The following is a 24,819-nucleotide window of genomic DNA, read 5'->3' as shown; positions in this document are numbered from 1 at the left end:
ATAGACAATGAACAAAGCAAGACTGAAGTGTGCTTAATTTAAGAATTGAGGACAGGATTTGATGAAGATAAACATGCCATACATTTGATACATTTTGATAAATCACTCTCTTCCTTTGCATGTACAGTTCATGTCCAGTATATTTTTCAGTCTCTGTCAGAACCATTTTAGCCCCTCTCTCTTCTGAAGCTTGTATAACTTCACTTCTTTCATTCTTTGTGTGGAAAAATGGCACAGCCGCTACAGATTTTTGCATGAAACATCAAAAAGGCCGTTTGCAGAAAAGGTTTACTGTTCTTTTTCTGTTCCACACTTCCCACTCCCGATCAGCTCTGTGAGAGGGAAGGTCAGGGAGAGAGAGATGCAAGCACACAGAAAGATACAGCTTTGTGTGGGCGTGCCTCCTGCTCAGCGGCGCCCCTGGGTGTCACCGATATTTTACACATAACGCTACACAGTCACAAAGTTACATAACACCCAAAGCACAAATGAAAACAAGATCGAATGAGTCCAAGGCTACAATTGTGTACCTTCTTTAGCAGTGGGAATGCAGTGTTTACTGATAATGCCGCTTCCTGTCAGCTTTGATTAAGTCACACATTTCAGGTCATGAAAACAAATATTTTAGTTTTGAATATTGAATGTAATATCTCCAACCATCAGCTAACTTTTTGCTGTCTGCATCTAATTATTAAGCGCGTTATTGTCTGATAATCAGGAAGTGCTTGGTTAGCATGCTGGGTGTTGTTAGCTTTACCGTGATGGCAAAACTCTGCACTGTTCTCTCAGAGATGCTGAAAAGCTCTTGTAAACTCCTCATGACGACTATTTAGGATGTTTAGAATGCAGAAGGTGATTCAGGAATAACTTTGGACCACAACAAATCATTTAAAATGAACTAGTTCTGTTTTTCACGTTTAGAAATCTGGTACAGTGCATTTAACTGAGAAGGTTATTTGATATGTGTTTTGTATTTATAGTAAAATGAGTTTAAGTCTAGTTCTTTCTATTACAGGGTGATCCTGGATTTTTGGAGGAACTGAAAACAATCATCCGAAATGAAGTTTTAAGGGCTATGGAAGGTAAGACAAGGCAAATATTAATTCTTAAATTATTGTCTTTTTTCTAACAGACTCCAATGCATTTCTTATGTTCTTGTAGACAAAGTGCCACAGGCTTCTATGATGCAGAAGACTCCAGCAGGGCTTTTAGCTGCTCACTTCCAAGGACCCCCAGGACCACCGGGCAGAGACGGGTTACCAGGTCTACCTGGAGAACCTGGTTCTCCTGGTCCTCAAGGTAAGACCAGACTTGTCTGAAGAAGTTAGAACATGTAATTAACTATTGGTCCAATGGTTATTAACTGCCAATGCAGCCCTCTCTATACTGTGTGCTCTCACTATAACTCCTGTATAACAGAGGTGGAACGTTACTGATTACACTTAAGAAGTCTATGTCTTCTTACTTACCTTTTCTTACTTTAACTCTCATATAATTTACCAATTTAGGTAAGTTTAGTTAGTTTGTTGTTTTTCAATTTTGTTTTCAACTACAACATTCATATATATTTGGCATAAAGTACTTTTGGCATTGATGTGATGTCCGTCAGGTATTTCCTCTCCATCTCTGTTGTAGTATGAGACATAGCTGATGAACAACTGCGTACTATACTACACAACTGGCACACTGCCATAAAGCTCCCAAAGTGACCACCACCTATCTCTAGCTGTAAGAAAAGCATTTTGGTTCAAACCTGGGCGACACGGTGGATTTGTGGGGAGCTGACACTTGTATTTCGTACGGGATTCATGGGCATTTCTTTCTCGCTAGAGCCATATATCAAAGCAGACTGAAGCAGAGGACAGCAGTTCTGGAAAATATGAAGACAAAAGAAGAATAAGAGAAAGTATTATGAGAGTGGACAGGAAAGAGCCACACTACTGAAACGCTCCTCTGAAATAAGCAAGCTCTAAAACACTACAGGAGTCAGTAAAAAGGCTGGACATCTTCATCTGCGTGACTTTCTGACTGCTTGATTTACTGGTTTGCTATAAGTTTTTTGTCTTTAATTTTTAGCTTAGTATTCACTTTAGCTAAGCTGTCTTAATTAAAGGTGCACTGAGTAACTTTTTTAGTAGAGTGTACATCACCTGCTTTTTTTCTCTTTGAAGCTGGCATTGCCTTGTCTGGAATGTTCCACAGTATGACATTTAACTTTGTTATCTCCAAGAAGATAAGCAGGTGGCGCAAGCAGACCAAATTGCAGGTTAGATCTGAGGAGAGGCGACCCCGCTCACACTCAGAATGCATGCTTTTCAAGGTATTTTGAGCAATAAAAACATCAGAAATGAAATAAATGCTAGATAAATAAGTTTAATGCCAAAACCATGGAACATAGCATCTCCATGGAGACAAGCAGGTGGCATACCCTCCAGTGGTAAAAGTTATGTGGTGCACTTTTGAATTTTAAAGTGGACTGGTTGGTGCAGTTCAGAGAACCTTTGTATCTACCTCACATGATTAAGACCATTTACACTATAATCGACTGCTTTGATTGTATAAGCTGCTGTTAAAGCTGAAGAGTACTGCTCATGTATGCACTGACTAAATATTTTTGCTGTGTTAATGCAATTTGCATAACACTTGTATCAAATGTTGTTTTTGTGTTTTTTTAAGCTTCAGAATAAAGTTTTATAGATGAGTTTAATGAAAATCTGCATTCAATATTTACAAAAAATGCAAAAGCTTAGTTATTTCCCATGACAAATCAGAAATTCAACAAGTTTCTTAATTTTTTCTTTGTCGGCCTGTGCCTCCACTCGACTGGGGAGTGAGTTGGGGGTAATATTTCCTCATTATTTCTCGTCATCCGCGGCTGGAGACAGTGCTTCTTTGGAATATCCAATTTAAGTTATTTTCCAATATGCCAAAATGAATTGTTTATGGAGAAAAATAACCCCTGTGTTGGATTCACGCTTGTTTTTTCTCTCGGTTTGATTTCACGTGGGGCTAAAGTCTAAAGTGGTATTTGGAGAAGAGCATACATAATTACCCTGTTTTCTTTTCCCGATCTCCTTTTCTGTTGTAATTGTGTGCCTTTTTGTTGTAGTTGTCTTTGGAGTGAAATTGATTTGAGCAAGTGCAAAGAACAGCCCCAATGTCAAAGCATTATAGGAGTATAAAATCAACAATCAAAATGATAATTTGCCAATATACAAAACACAAAATATTACGTGGAGCTTTTTCACAATCTCCCCAAAACATAATGTGTAAGTAATATAACTTGGCTGGACATATTAAAAATGTAATTTTCCACAAAGTCTTATTTTTTTTTACTTTTTAAGTTATGTTGCTGGTATTGGCGATCAGAATGTAGTATTTGAGTTTGCTAACCTTTATAAATGATTATTACTGTTAGTTCTGTGTTCTCATTTGTTGCTTGAATGTCTTGTTATACTTTTTACTATATTGTAAACCAATTTTCAGAATGTATTTTATGATTTGAGACCTTTCTTGTGTTGTGGTAACTTGTTGGAGTAAACATGCCATTATGATGTTTCAATCATAGCTGCACAATTGACTGGTTGATTTGGTTAAAAATACAAGCAATAAGTGGAGAAAAATATCAACATCATTTATCAAAGGTCGTTTATCTGGACTATGTATCAAGGTGTTTCGAGTGCCATCCAGAAGTAATTGACAAATAGATTGAAAATTAGATGTTTTGTCAAAAAAACATTGTCCAAGTGACTACCTTTGTAACTTTTCTACCATGAACCACTGCTGGGGAACAAGGGAGTCAACATAATGTAATCACAAGTGTTCATTATTACTATCACCAGGCTGTTGTACCATCAGGTCAGGGATGCCCCATTTTCCATTAGTTAAACTCAGCAGACTTCTGTGCCATGCTGGCTTATTATTGCCTTGTTTTCAGTATATTTTTACAGTAAGATACAGGGCTCTCTCTCCATGGACTGTCTGCTCCCTGAATGAATGCCCGGGGCCCTGTGAGTGTTGAAAGAAGTCTCATTATTGCGACTGCCCCTCGCACTTGCGGAGCATTCATAAGGCTGTTTTTTTCAGTGATTTTCTGTGACATGTAAGCGATGAGGCATTTTCCCTTTGGGCCACAGCAGTGCAATGCTCGATACCACTGTCAATGTTTCTGATGCACTTTATGGGAGGGTGGTCCATTATTTTAAGTGCCTTGTGGGAGAAGAGTTTTGCACAGGCTCTTAAATTTGTACTTGGTATGCAGCTTGTTCAAACTGTAAAGACACAAAGGCTCTCTGCATGGTGGAGTCTTTGATGAAAATGTTCGCATGCATTTTGTTGTACAATGAAATGCAAATATAGGATTGTATAGTCAGTTTGAGAGACTAGCACTGAGTTTGTGCCTGCATTTCTATATGATTTCACATAAAAGATTTGCATGTGATTTAACATAAGAGCTGTTCTATACTGTTGCTCATTGCTGCTTGTGTTGTGTGCTGCTGGGATTTTGTTGAGTGAATTACTTGCCTTTTGAACTCATAATTTTTAGACTTTCCATTCAAGTGTCCAAATTGAAACAACCTTTGATAGCCTTTTTTAGTCTTTTATAGAAAAAAGAAGCTTTGCTGTTCATTCAGAAATCTTCAAAGACATTTGCTTGTGGCTTCATTGTTGACAGAACAGCGAAAGCCCTTGACACCTTCTCAGTGGAACTATCTCATAGATGGCTTGTTTGATGATTTCTCTTTTGACAGGGCGTCTTTTATTATTCAAAGCTTTGGGATGGAAACTGAGAATCACGAGTAGCCTGTTTTCACACACACTACTAGAGCTGCCTCTCTCTCATAATAAGAGTAGGCTTGATGCTTGACACTGTCATTGTTGTGATGTTATTTAGATCATCCAAACCGCTGTCTGTTTGACTGGCAGATGTGAAGGTGTATCCTTAGCTGAACGCACTGGGATGGCATTATGGGTTTTGCACTAATCTTTCTAACATACCTGTCAACCTGACAACGAATAACCCACCCTGCAATTATTATACAACAAGTGCAAAAACAAACCGTGTTCTCTTTTGTATTCAGGATACAGGGGCCAGAAAGGAGAGCGAGGTCAGATGGGGTTGACGCTGCCAGGAGATCCAGGGCCTATGGGACCACCAGGTAAGCAGACTATGATATATTTATTGCATTATTTGTGTTACTTTGGTTTTGTTATCTTTCTCAATATGAGTTTTGGAGTAAAAAGGAATTTGATTTCCAAAAATTTTAATAAATAAATATATAAATAGTGTTCTCATATGCCCTTAAATATGGAAATGACAGTCACTTTTTTAGGTATGCAGAAAATGCCTAAAAAGTTCTCCTAACAACAGAGATAATACGATCTAGCATGAAGATGTTAAAATCATTTGTTTTGTTCTGTGTGGTTTCATTTATTTTACACTGCGCTGTGGTTGCCATAGGGCAGATGCAGGATCTCAGCAGGATGGGCCACATGCTGAAGAGTAGAGCCTCTTTGATATGCAGACCATAGAGCCTGCCAGACAGTGATTTCTAACAGAGAAATAAGCCTATTCATCCTTCCCTTTTCTATTTGTTTAATAATAATGGTATCAAGAATAATCATAAAAAACTGGACAAAGTCGTCAATCACAAGTATTATGTTTATTTTGCGGAAGACACGGGGATTATGAATTGAGGTGTGAATTTTTTCTTATAGTTTTAGGTGTAGAAAGTGAAATCATTTTAGGAAAAATATCTAAATGAAAATCGTATGTTGCTAATGAGATTCAAAAAGATAGAGGGAGCTTTTGAAGTAAGTTATAACACAAATAATATGAGGGAGTGACATGTTGGCTTTAACTGGGCAGAGAAAAAATGGCTTTGTGTTTTCAATCTTCACAGTGACTAAAAAGTGAAAAAACACCATTTTCTCTGCAGAGCTTGTAATATTGTGCAGCCATAAAAGTGCTTGTTGCCAGATTTTACATGTTCTTGCTTTATAAATTCATCCATAACCACAATAACTCCACAAGTTCGCTCCCAGATTGTGAAAAAAACACCCTCACAGAGGAACTAGAGTGTTATGTAAGTAAAAACTGGTAAATACAGCTTTTCCACTTTTCTAGTGGATTTGTTCAATTGGTTGTTGAATTTAATAGACATTATGTCTTAATACACATCATTTTCTTTCTTCAACAGTTTAGCTTTTGAACACACACCAGTCCTTCTCTAATGGAGTCATTCACAGTTTGGCCTTTGTCAATCTTATTAATGTGAAACTTGTTATTTTTTGTTGCTCATCAACTTTGAGGACATAATGTTCTAATGGATGGCTTGATGAAGAGAAAATGTGTGTTATTTACGTCTACTGTCAGCATCCATAAAGTCATGCCTGATTAGTGTTTACAGACCAAACCTGATCAATAAGACTGTTATAGCTCATCTTGTGTGACCGCAACAAAGGAAGGTGGCAAGATGATAGTTTAACGTGACAAGCATTGCTGCAAATGGCCTTGGGAACAAAAGTTGTGCACATAGAAAAACACACTGTGTAACTTTGTGGATACTATTTCATAAAGAAGATCCACACTTTCTATTCCCATCTGTATAAAGAAACTCTTGTGTCTCTTGGGGGCAGGCTCCAGCCTCCACAGTGCAGCATGTAGATTTTCAGAACTTCCATTTTTAATCCTACACAGGCTTTCTGTATGGACAGTGTGACACAGTTGCTGCCAAACCCGCTTTATCAATAATGGAAAGCAGCACTCAACAGTGATAGAGTGTGGTGCGGTGTAGAAATTCATAATATGTAATTCTGTCTCTAGGACCCCCTGGGATCAGCACGCGTGGACCACCAGGAGCCCCAGGGCCCCGTGGAGCACCTGGAACATGTGACCCCAGCGACTGCCTTCTTCCCTCCCTATGAGCCCTCTCCATCTTCATCCGAGGATACGCCTCAATCTGGACCTGGATCACTGGGTGTGCTGACCTCCTTTGTCAATAACATTAGTATGCAGTTGGGGTTTTCCTCCTGGGAATGCTGTTAGGTTTGTTGTTTTGTTTTGAGTGCAACAAAGTCTTTTGAATAGTTATTTTACTGCTTTTTGCTTTGTTTTTTTGTTTTGTTTTTTTAATCCCCCACTGTGATGTAATGCATTCCTTTTCAACTCTCATTCTGTCGTTAAAGACCATGAAATGAGCGTTTTGTAGAGGGTAGCCCTGTTAGGAAAAAAAAAAGTTATCTTAATTATGTATTTGCCTTTTGAATTGGCACGCGTATGCACTCTTCTGTTGTAATTCAGATAAGCCATTTGGTAGGCAAAGGTACATCTCGTAACCGTGTATGTTTGAAATATGAGAGTTGAATGAATGTTTCTCTTTTATGTTTAGAAATTATTTTTTTAAATCATAATGCAACCAAAGTGCAGCAGATATGTTTGATATGGGAATTATTTATTTAAAGCTTGTTCTTTGAGAATGTACTTAAATTATGGGACTGGTTATTGTAGTAAATGTAGCATGTCTATTTGGAAATATACTGCTTCAGGACATTTGAGTGTTTTTTTTTGCTAATGCCGTACTTGTACTTTGGCTTGATTTCAAACACATCTCTAAAGTAATCACAATCACTGATGAAGAGGTCCTTGCGTATTTGGATAAGCCATCACTCTCAGTCTATTTGTAACAACACACACGTCAAGGGCAATTGAAACAAATGTGCTTGAGAAGTCATTAGTCTTTGAGTGACCTCTTCTGTTGGCTTAATCAGTTTGTGCATTTTGTTTGTTAGTTTTACTTCTTTGGCTCATACTCAGACAATTAAGCAAATTAGCAATTATGAAAATGTATGCTTGTAAATAACATGGTTTGTTTACACAGTGTGGTGTATGACGATTCCTTATTGGCATATGTGTATATTTTGGTTTCAGCTACCCAAAGGAAATCGGACTACGTCACATAAGTTTCTCATTCACTGAGACTAATTTACTTGAGCTTAATTTTGAATATATTTGTGTCATTAAAATTGGGAGTTTTTTTTTTTTCATTTTTAAGAATTTTCAGTGTGGTCTCTCTCCCCAGGTACCCAGTGTGCATTTATTAGGTTAACTGATGAATCTAAATTGCTCACAGTGAGTTAATGTGGGAGTGCATAGTTATTTGGCAGTGCACGTCTGACACAGCTTTGCAACAGACTTGAGATACCCCTTATGTTTGAAAACTTAGATCCTTCATAATCTCACTTAATGCCACCCCCTATGTCTTTTAGTAAGTAATAATCTCCAACATATCTTTACCACGTTCCTGGAGTTTGTCTTATTTGAGAAGTACAAGTCTGACTAAATACAATGGAATTTTCAGCTTTAAAAGATAATTAGTTTGTATTGTTTTGACATTAGCTACTGTTTTTCAGGGCTTAGATTGTGACTCAAGGGTTTTATTTTGCTTCCAACTGTCCTGTGTGACATGCTTAAAAAGTTGCGTGGGTGGATTTGAAAGTGTTGGTTGAAATCCTTCTTTGACTTTGCTTCTTAGAAAGGCACAGTGCATCTATATCATACATACATGCTATATAGTAATAGTATAGTCCATTTTATCTTGATATAAAAGCAGGTTTTATTCATTTTGATGGCAGCCTTTTTTATGTCCATGTTTAAATTTTGCAGTACATTTTAAATGGGAACAGCGCCAATGTGAGTTTATTTGTGAGACAAAGGAGCCCCCTGCTGGATGTTTATGTCTGTACAGGGGAAATGTGCACCATAACATTTGTAGGTGCTGTGCATAGTATATTTATCGTATGTTTTAAACCCTCTATGTCTGAGTATCCTCATTTACAATAATGATGACAAATGTAAAAAGCCAACCATGCAGTTTGTTACAGTCAAAAATCATGTAAAAGTTCTTTAAGTTTATCTTGTTCTACTGTCTACTAATGGGATATGTGTCTATTGTATGTTTTGCAAATGTTCAGTACAATCAAATATCATGTGATCAGATGTAAATAAGCTTAAAGGAAATAATATAGATCAGTCTCTTATTGTGGTGTCTGCTATAGTGTCTGTCTGCTCCTGTCTCTCTTGTGCCGAATGACTTCAATTTTGTTGCTAAACTTTCTTTGTAAACATCTACCTCAGTCCTGGTTTACCACATGTCCCTAGAATGAGCTATTTTGAGATAAATATATTTTACATCATAAACTGTTGCCTTTGACTGACAAGCAACTGCAATGTACAAATGGTTCACAGTGAAGAGAGGTTCGGGAAGGTTTGGTTTCACTATTTCAGAGGGCATGTTTATTTTATTTTTTCTTGCTGCATATTTTATTTATGTCTATTAACGATACTGCCTTACTGGTGTGCAATAAATGTGATCCATTACTTCAGCCAGTGTCCTTGTGTATTTAATGTTTGTGCACTATACATGCAATGTTACGGGCCATGAGACAAAATCTCACATGAAGTGGTTTGTATTAAAAATTATTAACAACAATTCAAACAATTTACAGATTTACATCACTGACGTCTGTGTGACTTTGGTAAAATTGATTTCCTCCCGTCATTTATTTGACCTGTAGAGCTGACAACTGAGTCGATGTGTTTCAGCAGGTTTTTCATTGGTACATATACACTGTACATACAACGTACACATATACACACATATGACATCATCTGTGAAAAGGCACAACACATTTAACCCTGGATGTCTTTGGCAATGGAGATTGAGGAAGTAATGTATGAGAGTTCACCAAAGTCAACATGTTTGGTCCCAACAGCACTTCCAGCTATGTTGTGACCATAGTGAAGTGACTGTTTCTTTCAATGGTGCTCTCAGGCCCTGGACAAAAGCAGCCACGTGCTGCAGCTCCAGAAGACGAAGCGTGGAGGATGACTGTGTTACAACTGTCTTTGTGTCTGCTCTGTTCTGGCTCTTAGTTTCCTGCAGGTCCTTTTATGTCCAGAGACTGCTGGGCAGCGCCTGCTTGCAGGTTGCAGGCTGATGGATCACAGTATCCATTAGGACCAGCTGCTCCAGGTGATCCAGGCACACCAGGCTGTCCCGGGACTCCAGGGGGGCCCCTTTGCCCATCACGTCCATCTCGCCCATAGCCAGGTTTACCAGCCTCACCTGTGATCAGTCATGTTGTTCATGTTAATCCTTCATGTTAATTAAAAACTGTAATTTTAAGAGAAGACAGAAGTAACTTACCAGGAAGTCCAGGTGGTCCGGGCTGACCCTTAGGTCCACGGGCTGTAGGCCCTCTGGCTCCTCTGTCACCCATCTCACCTGTTACAAAACAGTGAAATATCTGAGTACATTTAAATTTATTTCATTGTTTGTTTGTAATTTCATTTTTTGTTTTCTCACTCAATGACAATAAAGGAATAAATCAAACAAGCGCCTGTCAGTGATGCTTCTTTTGAGTGTCATGCTTTACCCTTTGGTCCTTTGTGGCCTAATGCTCCAGGTGGCCCCTTCAGACCTGGCAGTCCTCTAGACCCAGCCTGCCCAGGGAAGCCGTTGTCTCCAGGAGGCCCAGGAGGCCCTGGAGGTCCGGGCTTGCCAGGTAAACCAGCCACACCGGATTCTGGCCTCCGCAAACTGGCTGCCAACTGAGCCAGCTGTTCTGTAAGACACAAGAGCACAGAGATGTCAGGGAAACAGGTGCACATATGAGCAAGGCTTTAAATGTCATTAAACATTGTCAGTATCATCTTTTTTTATAGCGCAGGTGCACAATAACTGATCATGTGATCGCAGACTCATTTTTGAAAGCCCAGAGCGATTCTTATGAAGCGATGGTCCGACAGTTTCTGCAGTTCAGAGCGCAGTAGAGCGGGGTGAGACTGTGGTCACAACATCCCTCAAGCTGCTGCTGTTTTTCCCCGTTTTCCAAACGAGCTTTGTCAATTGTGCAAAAAGATAATACTCTTTATATGAAGCAATCAGTGACAGAAATGTATGCTCCTGGTGAAAACGGTGTAATATTAATCTCATGTGGCTTTGAGCTGCTGGTATTTTGCACTTTCCGTTTTTAGTTCCTGATGAAAATTCATACAGGGGCTGCTGCCTGTACAACTTTTTAAAAAAGATTTTATTCCCGAGCAGACTCCTCGCTTGGAGCAGGGGATTTCAGGTCTACTGGAGGTGAAATTAATTTTTCAGCACATCAGGTATAAAAAAGTCATGAGAATAGGAGATGAGCCAAAAAAACGTAAAAGCAAAGAATGAAGAGAACAGTGGTTGTGACTTCAGTGAAACATTTCGAAAGCTCAGGGAAGACATATTTCATCCATCAAATAAACAAAGGATGAAGTCTTTTTAGATTTGGGTTATTATGAGAGTTCCTAACTTAACAGTATGCAGCAAACAGTCCAATCAATGGGACGATGCCGGAGCAGCTGATTGTGAAGCAGTGTAATGAGGCATTGTGGCAATGATTAAAGCCATGAAATGAGGCGCAGGGGATGATAAATGAGGTCAAAGGCCCCTCTGTTCACACCTTGCATGACGCGCATACAAACTTGCTTGATGTGCTGATCACTTGGCTCCTTGCCCTGGACAGAGAAAAGAACCACTTAATTGATTTTGTGACTCCGTTCAACACATTTACATATAAACTGAACAATTTTTTTTTCTTTTTTTCTTTTTTTTTTCTTTGCATCAGGCAGTTAAGTTTATTCTGGTAGCTGCATAAACCCTTTTGGCCATAAACATATAGCATCATTTACAATTTTATTATTTACTTTATTCTTCAATTATTGTTTTTGTTTTTAGTGTTGTGAACATTAAAACACTGACCAGGCCAGTATGTTGCTTTTAAATTTCTCTCACATGAGGAGCATTTACAGTGGTTATTTGTGCTACATATCATATATTACAGAATTTAAAAGAAATTTTTAAAATAACTACAAACGGCAATTTAACTGGTTTTGGCACTAACTAAGACACAAATTAGATAACACTAATAATATTGCTTTCAGCCAAACAGGTCCCAAGCCTGGTCAAGTAAAGAGTTTTTTTTTTTTAAAAACTAACCCAAATCCCTGCACATTGTGTTATCCCTACATGAATTAGTTGGGTTCACTTGAAATGTACAGCTTCTTATTTTAGCTATAGCCACAGTAGCTACAGAAGAGTTATTATTCACTAGACGTACCGCAGGCCCCTGGGTTCCTCTGGCCCCTGGTAGACCCCTGTTGCCCTGCATGCCCCTCGGCCCGGGTGAGCCAGGGGGTCCCTCGACGCCCGGCTGACCTCGACTTCCCTCTGGACCCCTTTTGCCAGGCTCACCAGGGGTACCAACCTAGGAGAAAAATGACACCACATTAGGGCAGTTTACAAAGTGCTGCATATTTGTCAGTGCTTTGGCATTATAAAATATGTTATGATGCTGAAACTCACCTCTCCTTTTGCCCCTGGCTCTCCTGGATCACCCTAAAACACATTTGTAAAATGTAACATTAAAAAGACTGCACTGTGATAGCAACAATACAGTGGTTCAGTAAAATATAAAACATTTTATAACTTACAACATCTCCTTTGTCTCCTGCATTTCCTTCATCACCTTGAGATCCCTGTTAACAGAAACAATAACTGTATAATAATGCAAAGACATTGAAAGCTATATTTTACAATAAAGTTTGAAACTATATTTATTTTTCACCTGTTCTCCCTTGGGACCAGCTTCACCACGCTCCCCCTATAACACACAAACAATTATCACTCAAGCGACTAAGTACCTGACAGGATGTTTTATTGGGTCACACTAGGGGGAGCTAATCAGTCTGTTGTGACCATTAATCTTAACCACTCTCTTCTTCTTTTTCTAAAACAATGGCCTTTAAAAGCTGGTATATGTCTCAGTGCTTTGACTTACCCTCTCCCCTTTCACTCCAGGAAGACCAGGAGGGCCAGGGAGACCAGGTAGTCCCGGGTCACCCTTTGGTCCCTATAAGAAATAAACAAATATGGAAATAAGCAAGGATGCTTCAAATGCACGGCGGGCATCTCTTTATTTTTGGTTATATTATTTAATTTAAGTATGTTTTTACATTGAAATGTTTCAAACAATACATTTTCTGCTTCTTTCTGAATGTTTATCACATCTTAGTGTGTGCGGGTGGGTGCCACACTTTGATCCCTGGCTGACCATGAGAGGAATGCCAGTGGAACAGAGGGCCCTTTCAGCTCCTGCTTTAGTCTCCCCTTACTGTGAAAATAGACCTTGTGTGAGATCCGGACCAGGGCTATTCTCTAAGACATTCCTCTCCAACGACTGGGGCTTTTGGAAGTCAAGACCTTTGCTGCTATATGCAGGTGAAACACGGTAACAGTAAGAGAAGGAGCTCTATTTTTATTTATTTACTAATAGATTATATTTAACAGTGTTAGAAAAACCTCTGTTAAAACTTGTTTAATTATATAAATCAATATTAAGAAATATCAATAAATGCAATGTAGTATATTCTGTAATAGCTATAACTGAGATGCTCATTATACAGCATACAGTATAATGTACTGCATGCTAATTGCAAAACAAAAAAAGTAATAACAATACCGTACCCTGGCACCATGCTTCCCAGCTGGACCCGTGGGACCTTGCTCTCCGATATCTCCCTATGTGATGAAATCAAATGAAATTAGAAAAAAAATCACAGTAATTTTATTTTCATAAAATGCAGTTTTGATGGCTAAAGATGGGACTTACAGGTTCACCAATAGGTCCAAGAGGCCCCACCTCTCCCTGCTCTCCCCGCTCGCCCTGTGCACAACATGATAGAGTTATACAACAGGAATCACAGATGTCTGGCATTATATTGGGATTTATATTTAATTAGTACTTACAGTTTTTCCTGCAGACCCCATTGTCCCAGAGAGTCCAGGTTCACCCGAATCTCCCTAAACAGAATTTGTGTTGTTTGAGATTTACTTATAACAATGAAAATACTCTATAAAAGCAAATAAACAAAGTCAAATGTACCTTAGGGCCTCCCAGTCCTTTTGGTCCTGGTACACCAGGTAACCCCTGAAAACAAACAGTTTAACAATTGAAACAACAAAACTACTAAACACTGAATTCTTTATATTTTCCAACAAGCTGCTGCTATTAAACCAGATTACATGGTTACAAACATAGCCTGGCCTTTTATGTTCCTGAAAGACAGTTAAGTAAGAAAAATATGGAGTGAATTGTTATGCAGTGATATATTCACTTTGTGTGTATTATATTGGTCTATTGAAGCCCTGCACATAGACTGTCTGCAGATCTCTGTGTCTCTTTGAGTTTGCTCAGGTGTATCCAATCACAGTCAACAGTCCAGGGTCAAAGGTCAGACTTACAGGAAATCCCTGAGGACCCACTTCTCCAGGAGCCCCAGCCTTTCCAATGATCCCCTGCAGAGGCAAGAAACAGGAAAAGACTCAGCTTCAATTAGTGCCTCGTCCATAACACTATTTGATAGAAAATATTGTGTTAAATATGTATAAAAATGCATTAAACTATCTGAATTAGTGCTACCTTAGCTCCAGGCATCCCTGGAATACCTTCACGGCCATCAACACCAGGAAGACCCTACAAGACAAACATAAATAACACTTTGCAGCACAATGATTCGATCTTCATTTCTGGAATTAGATACTTACACCCTCTCCTTTTGGACCTGGAACCCCTGTTATTCCTCTTGGTCCTTGAACACCCTAAATAGCAACATAAATTAGCAACAGTATTTAAATCAATTGTCAAATTTATGGTATACTTACCGCTTCACCTTTAGGACCAGCCTCACCCATTACACCTCTCTGACCTTGGTCTCCCTAAAATGGATAAAAACGCATGTTGATTTTCTAAAAGTACTTGTCTTTATGTTTTTATGTTTTATGATTTTTAAAAACGACATACAGTCGCTCCAGCAACTCCTTGTGGACCTGGATCTCCATCAGGACCTCGAGCTCCCTACAAAACCGCATTTATACTATTAGTACATCTGCACTATTGTCCCATTAGCTTGAGGAAAAAAAAGTGCTCATAATTGATATAAACACTTCTCAAAAAGCTACATACAAACACATTTAATACTGCAGAGGCGCTTACCAGCTCTCCCTTGGTGCCCATCATCCCTGTGGCTCCGCGAATTCCCTGAGGACCCTAAATAACCAGAGCAAATCAACAAGTCCTTCATAAATCAGCAGAAAACAAGTAATTAACAAATATTTAAATGTAAGTGGTAAATATCTCACTGTTGGTCCTTGGGCTCCAACCTCCCCTGGGATCCCCTGCTCTCCTTCCTCTCCCTGAAAACATAAGAAAAAACTACATCAACACATGTAAACAAAAGCCAAGAGGACAGCAACATTTGAAACAGCAGTTTCTTCTGTGATGCATTGCCCACATTAGAGCAAGGATCAAAGATATTTGTACCATAGGTGTGTTAATTAGAAAATAAGATATTAAATTATGTTTAAGTGTTTCTTTAACTAGATTACAAAAGGCTGAAGGTAGACTATTTAACATCAAATTACTGCTCAACATTTACAAATAATTTACATTCTGACCATGTGATAGACTATAGGATATCCATAGGATACATATAGTACTCAGCACATACAGCATATACCAGCAACAGTGTGTTGTAAAGAAGATTGTTGCTTTTTTTAATCAATATTAAACCTCTGCCTCTAAAGACAAATATCTGTGTCAGGCAATGGGTTTTACATGGTAAACAAAGTATCAACAAATATACAATATACAAATATATATATATATATATATATATATATATATATATATATATATATATATATATATATATATATATATATATATATATATATATATATATATATATATATATATATATAATGTCAATCGTGTTCTTAAATTTATCACTGTCCTAATGTCAAGTAGTTGTTTCGTAAGTTTTTTCTTGAAGACCCTTTATTATAATAGAAGGGGTAACAGGCAAATGGTCTTTTTAAAAGAAACTCTCAGTGAAGGGGCAAATCATTGTTGAGGACTAATGCAGACAGACAGTAAATCATACCCTGGTGCTGGTGATAAAGGGAGATAGGCCCAGACTCATTTTCATTTATATAGTGCATGGACACATTACAGGGAGAGCCTAGTTGCGCTCGAACATCATTTCAAATAAATCATCCACCAAGCAATACAGGGAGTCAAAGGCACTACACAGAGGCATGTTTCTCCTCCATGAAAATACAACACTTCACCTGCCATTCATCTCCCCCAAGAGCTCAAATTATGAATGATTGTTGGTCTGGGTGATGCCTGTGTTTTTCTGACACTTTAGGGACAGTTTTGATCTCAATAGTAAAAGATATATATATTTACCTTGTGGCCCTGTTTGCCAGGTTCCCCAGCTTCCCCTTTTACACCTTTGTGGCCCTAGAGACATACAAATGGTTTTACTATAAGCGCATTTACTATAAGCACATTATTTTATTGATATTAATGCAACACGTGAAATTAATGCATACTTTCATGCCAGGGAGTCCAGGGTGCCCTGTCATTCCAGGTGGACAAGAGTTTGGACACTATACAATAGAAACAGAATGTAAAATGTATTATTCTCAATCAATAATTGTACATCCTACAATTAAAAATATTTTATACAAGATTTACCATGTCTGTACTGCCCAAGGCTCCAGCTGCTCCCTTAAAAACAAAGAAAATATGTTTGTTAGTTTTATGTTTGCACAAAGTTTTTTCCTTGATCAGTCAAAACATCAGCACATATTTTAAAAAGCAGTTACAAATGATAGTTATCATTTCAGCATTAATTTAAACTGATCTATTTGAACCAGTTCTTTGAGTTTTCAGTCTTTTTTAAAAAAGTCAATAGATACAGCTTTTATGTCACTTACTCTGGGTCCCTGTGGTCCACGAGGTCCAGCTGGCCCCCTCACTCCCATGGCACCCTGTAGAGGAAGTGGAAAAATGTAGTCATTTGAGCGGTTGTACTAAAGTACTTCAACATAAAGTGCTTCAAGATCAAGAACCACTATTTCTATTCATTGTCACCTAAACTACAATATACATAATAATAAGATGTGACAGCAAGCATTCGTTTGTTCTCCTTTGTGGGTCTGCTGACTTTTCAAAGCTATGCTATAAAAATATTACTATTCCAGGAGGACAAATTCTAGGAAATAAAATTCTGATCATGCCTTAGAAGATTCATCATAAGAACTATATCTTACTTCTGAGTAAGATCTGTTTCATTCAGTTCTACTTTTATACTTACCGGTGGTCCAACTTTTCCAACTTCACCCAAAAGTCCTCCAGGCCCAGGTGGTCCCTTTATAATGCAACATATGATCAGCAATTCATGTCATTTTCAAAGTGAAGTTTTCAAAATATACTTACGGGGGGTCCATCAGGCCCAACACCCTATGAAAACAACATAACAATATGCATTAGAGCATGAAAAGGGTCAGGCTGTGATACATAGTGTAACCAGAATACTGTCCATATTATCAATTAAGATGAAGGTTAAAACTGTACTTACAGCTGATCCACGAGGCCCAGGTTTTCCAGGTTCACCCTAAATAAAGGAATAGAAGGTTAAATAGACAGAAAAACAGGCCAGTTTTGAATGCAGATGGCAAGTGTTAACATTCCTAAGGATGATCACATGACTGAACTGGGCACACTTGACCCAGCCATGTTAGGCTTAATGAGGACTGATGTAGAGTCTTCGTTCCCCATGGAGATTACATGGAGATTTGCAGGATTAAGTCTCATTTGTCATAAGAAATTGGTTTATGCACCGCAGCTCTCTTCCATGCCAACAGAATGGACAGCAGCAGCTTGCACAGTTTCTTCATGTTGCTCTAAAGCAGCAAAGGCAGACTCATTAGTCACTTACTTTCTGTCCAGGGGGGCCATCGGGTCCAGGATCTCCAACAGGGCCAGTCAGTCCCTGCAGGGAAGAAAGATATCAAAGTTAAAAATTCAGAGAAAATGTTTGGTGCTTTGATTTATGTTTATTTTACCCAAAAAAGTAAAGTAAAGTAAAATCAGTAATCCTAGTTGTGGGTGGGACTTGTGTTATCCATATTCATAACACAAACTCCTCCTCTACTTCTCCCTTTTATTTAACGCTGCAGCCTGATATTCGTCAGTGGGTTTTTGACATAATGGCATACATGGCAGTGTAATCTTAGCTTAGCAAGCACACAGAAAAGGGCAGAGGCCAACACTCTTGGAGTGCAATCCCAGCAGAGACCCAGCATTCCTTCATCTTAATTTAAACAAATGCCCTAAAAAAGCTATTCCACACTGATTTGAGGATTTTCAACAGGAGATATGACCAGCTGCTAGCGCACAGTAGAGCCATTGTTTCACAAACATGACACAAGTCATATCCAAAAATTACTTTTCACTGTGTTATCCAATTACATTTTTGGATATTTATAACTGTACACAAAGAACCAACTTTTTAGTATTTGCTCAATGCATTCAGTTCCTTATTTGTTGTAAAACCTGTAATCTAAATACACAGCTTGAGAGCAGGGGTTATGCCCACTTTGTGGGAGGACCTTAGAAGTGTTACCTCTGCACTACTGTCATTATTTCACAATTTGTAAGCTATCACTAACAGTAGGAGAGTAGACAATGTAAGGGTTAATAACAGACAATACTAAAACAAATGGCTTTCTACTCACATCATTTCCAGGTAGTCCAGGTAATCCCGTAGAGCCAGGTTTACCCGCGTCTCCATCAGGCCCCTAAATAAAAATTGCAGAAGTACATCAGGTTTTCACAATTGCTCTTCATTATTGTTGAAAAAGAACAGAACTAAACTTACAGGTGGTCCGTCCTCCCCTTCCATGCCCCTTTCCCCCTGTAATAAAGTTTTATGTTTTTGTTTTTTTCTTAAATAAAATTATATATATATGATAATCACTAGACATATTGTCATAGGTGTTCATAACTGAGAAACTCACATCAACGCCATCAATTCCTGGCACACCTGCAGGTCCAGGGGGGCCTTGACTTCTCTGAGAGAATGACACAACACATTTTATGATAGTAATCAAGTAATAATCTAATCCAAAATTATTGAAATGAGGATTTAATAAATGTGCCAGGAGCTATCCAAAAGATTCAATGGGATAATATGCGTCCTTAAATTGAAGACACAATGTGTTATTATACAATAAATAAAGTGTGCATCATACACTCATCTGACTAACAAACAAATCAAACTAAACATAAAGACACATCATGTAAGTGCATTATGTATCTACTTAGCATAGATCTCATCAGGAGTCACACCTGCGCAACGGTAACCTCGGTCTACAGAGACAAAGCAGAGAAAGACACAATTAGTCTTACTTGAGCAGAGCAGATCAGGACAAGTTGCAAGAGAAGCGCCAAAAGTGACCCTCTGAAACCGGGGCCCCGCGACATGATCTCCCCGTGGAAAGGTAAAATGTGTAGTCCTGTTCGTGGGCTTTGTTGGGCTGAAGGAGCCCCCGACAAAACAATCCAACTGAACCCGCTTCAGCTATCAAGACCGTCCACGGTCTGGCCCTCATGTTTATTCATACTGTTCTGAATAGAGACAGGGATTGGCGGGTTTGTCCAGAGGAACAGAAGGGGAGGGTCATCCCGAGGACACCACCAGCAGATCGGACATGCGGATATTTTAGACTCTAATAAACCAGCTGCAGGCATATGTGTTTTTCATTGTCTTACTTAAAAATAAACAAGCATAAGCGTAACAAATGCCAGCAAATACAATGTAGCTTGTTCTTACCAGTGTCGTGGCTGGGAGATCGTAGCAGACTGAGGTCCGGGCGCGGGCAACATCGCAATGAATCAACATGGACTGGAGTTCAAACTTGAGATTACATAAATAATAATTAGTTTATACGGTGTTAATACACAGTAATGTTTAAAAATAAAGAAGAAGTAACCAGAATATCATTATACTGAGTCCAGTGTAGAACACCCACGTGCTTAACTTTACGCACAGCCAATAAACTGTATTGTAGGCTGTATTATTGGCTGTATTGTAGGCTGTATTATTGGCTGTATTGTAGGCTGTATTATTGGCTGTATTGTAGTGCGCTTGTTTATGCGATTAACTGGTCGCAGCCTAGAACCAAAACAGCGCAGAGTATAGTTCATTGTGCACGGAGCTGTTTGATCGTGAAGACGCGCAATGTTTTAAGTTTTATTTGTAGAAAATGACTGTCAGGCTCATTAGTGCGGACTTGCAAGAATGTTCACATATTTGTATGAGAGGTCTAAAAGCAGCAGACAAACATTTGGGATGTTTAAAAACTTCGGCTTTCTTAAGTGCTGTTGTGTTTAAACTTAGATTTAAATATTGAATGGCCTTATTATTTATCTATTATTTCGATTATTATCACCATAGTAAAATGTGGACTAAGTAAAATCTGATTTTTTTTTTATTTTTTATTTTATTTTTTTTTTCTACTTTGACACATACCGGAACTGCAAAGACTGGATTATCCTGGAGTTTTCCTATCATTGTAAAGCCGTCCAGACTGACTTTCTGTCTTGGAGGTATACCTCGCGTGCCAGTCAAGACACAGTCTACAAACAGGGAGACAGAGTCCTTGTTGACATCCAGTAATATCCGGTGCCACCTGTCGTTGAAGAGTGAGGGTAGGGGACCAAAGATCACTGTGTGCTTCCGGGAGTCTGTCCCGGTGGACGTAAACTCCAGATACTGAGACTCCCCATTGAGGCTCACAGCAAGTTGTTCCTCTCCATTCACATCCTGCATCTGCCAGATATTCCACTTTTTACTTATTGTTCTGTCAGTCATTCGCAGCTCAGTCACAAAGGCAAACTCCTCCGGTAGCCCTAAAGGATAAGCTGATCTGAAGAATACAAAAAACAATTAAAATATATGGTCATAATGTGAGAATAAACTATAAAAATTGAATGCTAGTTAATTTTGCACAGTTCAAGGCACCTGGATGACAATACAAGAGTCATAGGTCTAGACTGCATCATCAGTGGGCTGAGTTAGAAATCAATACCAGATTTGCAACAAACTATGTTTATCTTTCTATGCAGCTTTGTTTTTTTTTAGCATACATGTACTTGTCATTAAAGTGTTCATTAAGAGACGTCTGTGTAATCCCTCAGTCGTCGAGGTCTGATCCATAGTAATAGACAAATTCAAATCTGTCAACTGGACAAAAAGTTGTAGGAGTGAAGACGTTTCACTGCTCATCCAAGACACTTCTTAGGTTCTGGTGAAACTACTGGTGGACACTGCCTTACATCTATCTGAAGGGAGGAGATAGTTGCACTGAAACTGTTCATTAACAACAAATTGGGACATATTAAGGTGTATTCAGGTTAGGTTTTTTGTGTGTTACTGTAAATTTCAGTCTTCTTTGACTATAATCAAAATGACTAAAAGCTGCTGTATTTCTTTGTACCATGGAGGTGTTGCATCGCTAAATTTTGAGATGGAGTCAGCACGTTCAGCACCATGGACAGGGTACACGGTGTTGTTCTGTTTTTACCACTAGATGACACTGTTCACTTATTATGTAACAGCTGCAGCTTACCTTGTGTTTATTCTGAAGTTAAAGGCTGCGCCAATGTTGTAGGCGACATGTTGAGGAGATGAACCAGTGACCTTCTGAACAGTTCCTCTTCGTGCCAGCTCAGCAATATGGAATTGGGACATGATGTAAAACCCTGGAAAACCATAGTACTGTCACTTGAGTAGGAAGAGTAAGAAAAAAAGGAAAAAAAAAAATCCTACATACTCTGAACCTTCCATTTATTAGCTAGAGTCAAATATACAATTTTAGATCTTTTGTTGAAAACCTACTCAAAGAAAAAGTATTTTGAACACTTAAGAATTAAGTAACAGAGTTGTAACAAACAGGTCTATTTCAGTGGATTAAACAGGTTACTTGATTTTTGCTGTTGCCTAGCAAATGACTGAACTGAAGCAACTGAAGCATAATGCCTGAATAGAAACAATAACTGATATTTAGTTTGTACGTTCAACCTGGGAAAGTTTCTCCTTGGAGGCTGACTGGGGGGCACATGGACTGCTGCTCAAAATGAATACCAATATCAGGAGAAAATCTCACAGCTACAAGAAGAAAAAGAAATCAGATTATTAACAGATACACTGTAAATGTTTGTGTGAGTGTGTGTGCAGTGGACGAGTTATAAAGTTAGTTTGAGAAGCTGCACCCGTTTATTGAATAAACATTAGGCCAATGAGTGTGTTCAGGCCTGTTGCTTTTAACACTTCAGCTCAAAATTAGCCTCCTTTGAACATCTGCAACAGAAGTCAAATGCATTAATGATCTTAAAGCTACTTAAGAGGATAACTAATGCAAAACCACTGTGCACTGCTTTTATGTCATTTATTTTATTTATTTTTTATTTTATTTTTAAATTATATATGCACTCTACAGTTTCACAGCTGGACTGTACATATGGAAAGCAACAGAGACACAGATATCATAAAAGTACGTTAAACATTCATATAATAAAATAACACCTTCTATGAGCAGTATGTCTCCCGGTCTTTAGACTAAACAAAATGGATTAAAATATTTGACAAACTGTTTTTGTTATATTAGGTCTAGTATTTGTATATATTGTACTTACTTTGAGCATGGAGCCCAGTGCAAGGATACTGTGGGATCTCATGTAAGAAGCACAACATGAACAGAAATATGTACCTGAGGAATCATAACATAATCAAAACATAATCAAAATCCAGTAGTAGATTAAACATAGGTGTTAAGAAAGAGGAATAATAAGGTCTTAAAATAAAGACGGAAAATGTACCTTTGGACTCCAGCCATTTCATTGCTTGATAAAGGCATAACATTTAAATCCTCTTGATGACAGTGGATGGACCCCAGGAAGAAGAGAATACTGAGACTTCTTCAGCTGGAGTAAAGCCACATGTCACTACTGAGCCTCTTATAGCCATGACCGTCCTTTATTTGCCTTGTGTCAACACCATCCACACTTCACTGTGTCAACTTCACATTCCTGCGCTTTTTCATTAGAGTATACTATTCCTTCAAAAGACCAGTTGGCAATTGTCAGTCATGAATTTTTTTCAATATAGTCAAGAACCTCATGTAAAGTTTAATGTAACCTTTTTTTTCTCCTGTAGTACTGTAACATAGTGTAAATCATCTCCTGTATTAAACACTGAAGTCATTTTGCCTGCTATTCATCCTGTTGCTGCATTGTACTTAATAACAGTCAGAGCCACTTATTGTAACTCATAGTGCTGTAGCCCTTTATTTTGATTTAATTTTATTATACTTGAACAGTGTTGTCTTTAAGTTTATCGTCATATTGAGTTTTGAGTGCTTATTTCTATTTGCTTGCTGTTCTTAAACATTAGAATTTATCCATTGTGGAAGGCCCTATATGCCTATGTCTATGCCTATAGGACCAAGTTATGTGTTTGCTCTTAGCCCATCCCTAAACATGACCCGAGTCAGGAGTTAGTGAAATTATTATTTTAGTTTTTTAATAAAGGTGTCAAATAATAATAATAATAATAATAATAATAATAATAATAATAATAATAATAATAATAATAATAATAATAATAATAATAATAATAATAATAATAATAATAATAATACTACATGTGTTGATTATTTTCCATTATATCACGGTCAATGTCTAACTGCGTTATTACTGCACAACGCACAAGTAGTCCGGCAAAGAGTTAAATCACATTCTATATCACTGCTCTGCCGCCATCGCTATGACATCACCATAGCAACGGGCAAACAAATGTTCTGCTGCTCTGACTAGAATGTAGGAACTAGATTCATTTAAAAACACTTAAATATTTTCATATTTGAGACATACAGACAGTGAAGACAGTGAAGTCATGCATTAAAACAGCATAACGCTCGGCTCCTCATATTAATGCTTACTTTACCTCCAACAGAGGATATGCATTGACATCATTTTATTTGAAAAATGCCCCTTAGCATTCCGAGTGAGTGGCACTGAGCGGCAGAGCTATGGGCAACATAACAGACAAATATGTTTGTTTGTTTTTTGCTTTTTGGCCTAATTTTGTCCATGGAGATTGTTTTTTATAAATATTATTTATTTCGTGTTTTTTTTTTTTTTTTTTTTTTTCAAATTAGGTTTACACACAAAAGGGATGCTGATAAGTAGTTTTTCCTATCGTTACATTGTTAGTAAACGATAGGGGGAGATAAAGGACACTTCAACTCGCCCTATAACAATTAATTTCCTCAGCAAACGGACTCAGAAACATGTTATTTTAAAACGAGAAAGGTCAAATTCAACTGTGTCTGATCCAAAAGTCTGTATCAGTGATAAATGTGCGTGTAGTCTGCAGTGTTCCTGTTGTTTATCTGTTAACCTGTTTCTACAACTGTTGACTTGATTTTCTTGTTTTAGTTCAAACCAAATAGCAGAGTTGTAGATTTTTGTATTTATTATTAGATTGTAGCAGCTCTTTCACATTTTAGGTGCGTTTTGAGCTTTTACAGAAGAAAATGTCATTACTTCCATTCTAAAAATTGTGGCGTCATTTGCATAACCAAGCAGGCTCTGACAGAGGTCAGAAACATAACAGGCTTTAATGTTAGTTAAAGCAAAGGAAGATAATAATTATTAATAATTATTATTTGCCCACCCTCAACAGCCTTCAAAAAATTCCCATTTCTTTATTCATTTTATTATTTGATTATTATTGGCAATTACTTATGTGTAATTACTTATATTTTAAAGAAACAAATGTTTCTGAGTTGTGCAGATAGTGCATGC

General features: G+C 38.0%; 2 protein-coding genes across 8 annotated transcripts in view; one reads left to right on the top strand and one right to left on the bottom strand.

Moving 5' to 3' along the window:
• LOC117382218 (collagen alpha-1(XIX) chain) overlaps positions 1 to 9,370 on the top strand; it is a 113,803-nt gene extending 104,433 nt beyond the window's left edge. For 5 of the 6 annotated variants that reach the window (XM_055227234.1, XM_055227232.1, XM_055227231.1 and 2 more), the window contains 4 exons: positions 1,016 to 1,082; positions 1,162 to 1,299; positions 5,082 to 5,159; positions 6,827 to 9,370. In XM_055227234.1, the coding sequence (XP_055083209.1) occupies positions 1,016 to 1,082; positions 1,162 to 1,299; positions 5,082 to 5,159; positions 6,827 to 6,927 (384 nt within the window). In that variant the 3' untranslated portion in view covers positions 6,928 to 9,370. Of the gene's footprint in view, positions 1 to 1,015; positions 1,083 to 1,161; positions 1,300 to 1,830; positions 3,568 to 5,081; positions 5,160 to 6,826 lie in introns of those variants that run through there. The other variant, XM_055227235.1, reaches the window with a different exon arrangement.
• On the bottom strand, positions 9,358 to 22,886 carry col9a1b (collagen, type IX, alpha 1b). 2 transcript variants are annotated; one of them, XM_033979655.2, is made up of 38 exons: positions 22,831 to 22,886; positions 22,648 to 22,721; positions 22,034 to 22,120; positions 21,582 to 21,714; positions 20,483 to 20,879; positions 19,784 to 19,867; positions 19,300 to 19,320; positions 18,969 to 19,022; positions 18,830 to 18,865; positions 18,687 to 18,749; positions 17,888 to 17,941; positions 17,528 to 17,563; positions 17,386 to 17,409; positions 17,264 to 17,317; positions 16,884 to 16,937; positions 16,642 to 16,674; positions 16,497 to 16,553; positions 16,351 to 16,404; positions 15,240 to 15,293; positions 15,094 to 15,147; positions 14,902 to 14,955; positions 14,763 to 14,816; positions 14,646 to 14,699; positions 14,521 to 14,574; positions 14,343 to 14,396; positions 13,984 to 14,028; positions 13,848 to 13,901; positions 13,711 to 13,764; positions 13,566 to 13,619; positions 12,880 to 12,951; positions 12,667 to 12,702; positions 12,533 to 12,577; positions 12,405 to 12,437; positions 12,160 to 12,306; positions 11,503 to 11,557; positions 10,438 to 10,626; positions 10,209 to 10,286; positions 9,358 to 10,127 (listed from the first exon to the last, which is right to left on the bottom strand). In XM_033979655.2, the coding sequence occupies exons 1-38, from the start codon at positions 22,866 to 22,868 to the stop codon at positions 9,931 to 9,933; spliced, it is 2,790 nt and encodes a 929-aa protein (XP_033835546.1). In that variant the 5' UTR covers positions 22,869 to 22,886; the 3' UTR covers positions 9,358 to 9,930. The 2 variants fall into 2 exon arrangements, with proteins under 2 accessions (XP_033835546.1, XP_055083211.1); XM_055227236.1 differs by lacking the exons at positions 19,300 to 19,320; positions 19,784 to 19,867; positions 20,483 to 20,879; ... (2 more) ...; positions 22,648 to 22,721; positions 22,831 to 22,886 and adding an exon at positions 19,360 to 19,558.
• Positions 22,887 to 24,819: the final 1,933 nt, after the last annotated feature.

The sequence above is a fragment of the Periophthalmus magnuspinnatus genome, chromosome 15 (genome assembly GCF_009829125.3).
Source record: "Periophthalmus magnuspinnatus isolate fPerMag1 chromosome 15, fPerMag1.2.pri, whole genome shotgun sequence".
Lineage (NCBI taxonomy): Eukaryota > Metazoa > Chordata > Actinopteri > Gobiiformes > Gobiidae > Periophthalmus > Periophthalmus magnuspinnatus.
The sequence above is the reverse complement of the archived record's forward strand: the minus strand, read 5'-3'. Positions and strand labels throughout refer to the sequence as shown.

Bases quoted from the DNA above. Each gene is read 5' to 3' on its own strand.
- col9a1b (XM_033979655.2), bottom strand. From the start codon at position 22,868: ATGCCTTTATCAAGCAATGAAATGGCTGGAGTCCAAAG. The intron at 19,023-19,299 runs GTGTGACTCCTG...TCATTCTCTCAG, and splicing joins CCGAGGTTACCGTTGCGCAG to AGAAGTCAAGGCCCCCCTGG. The intron at 16,554-16,641 runs GTAAATCTTGTA...TCTATTGTATAG, and splicing joins CCTTGGGCAGTACAGACATG to TGTCCAAACTCTTGTCCACC.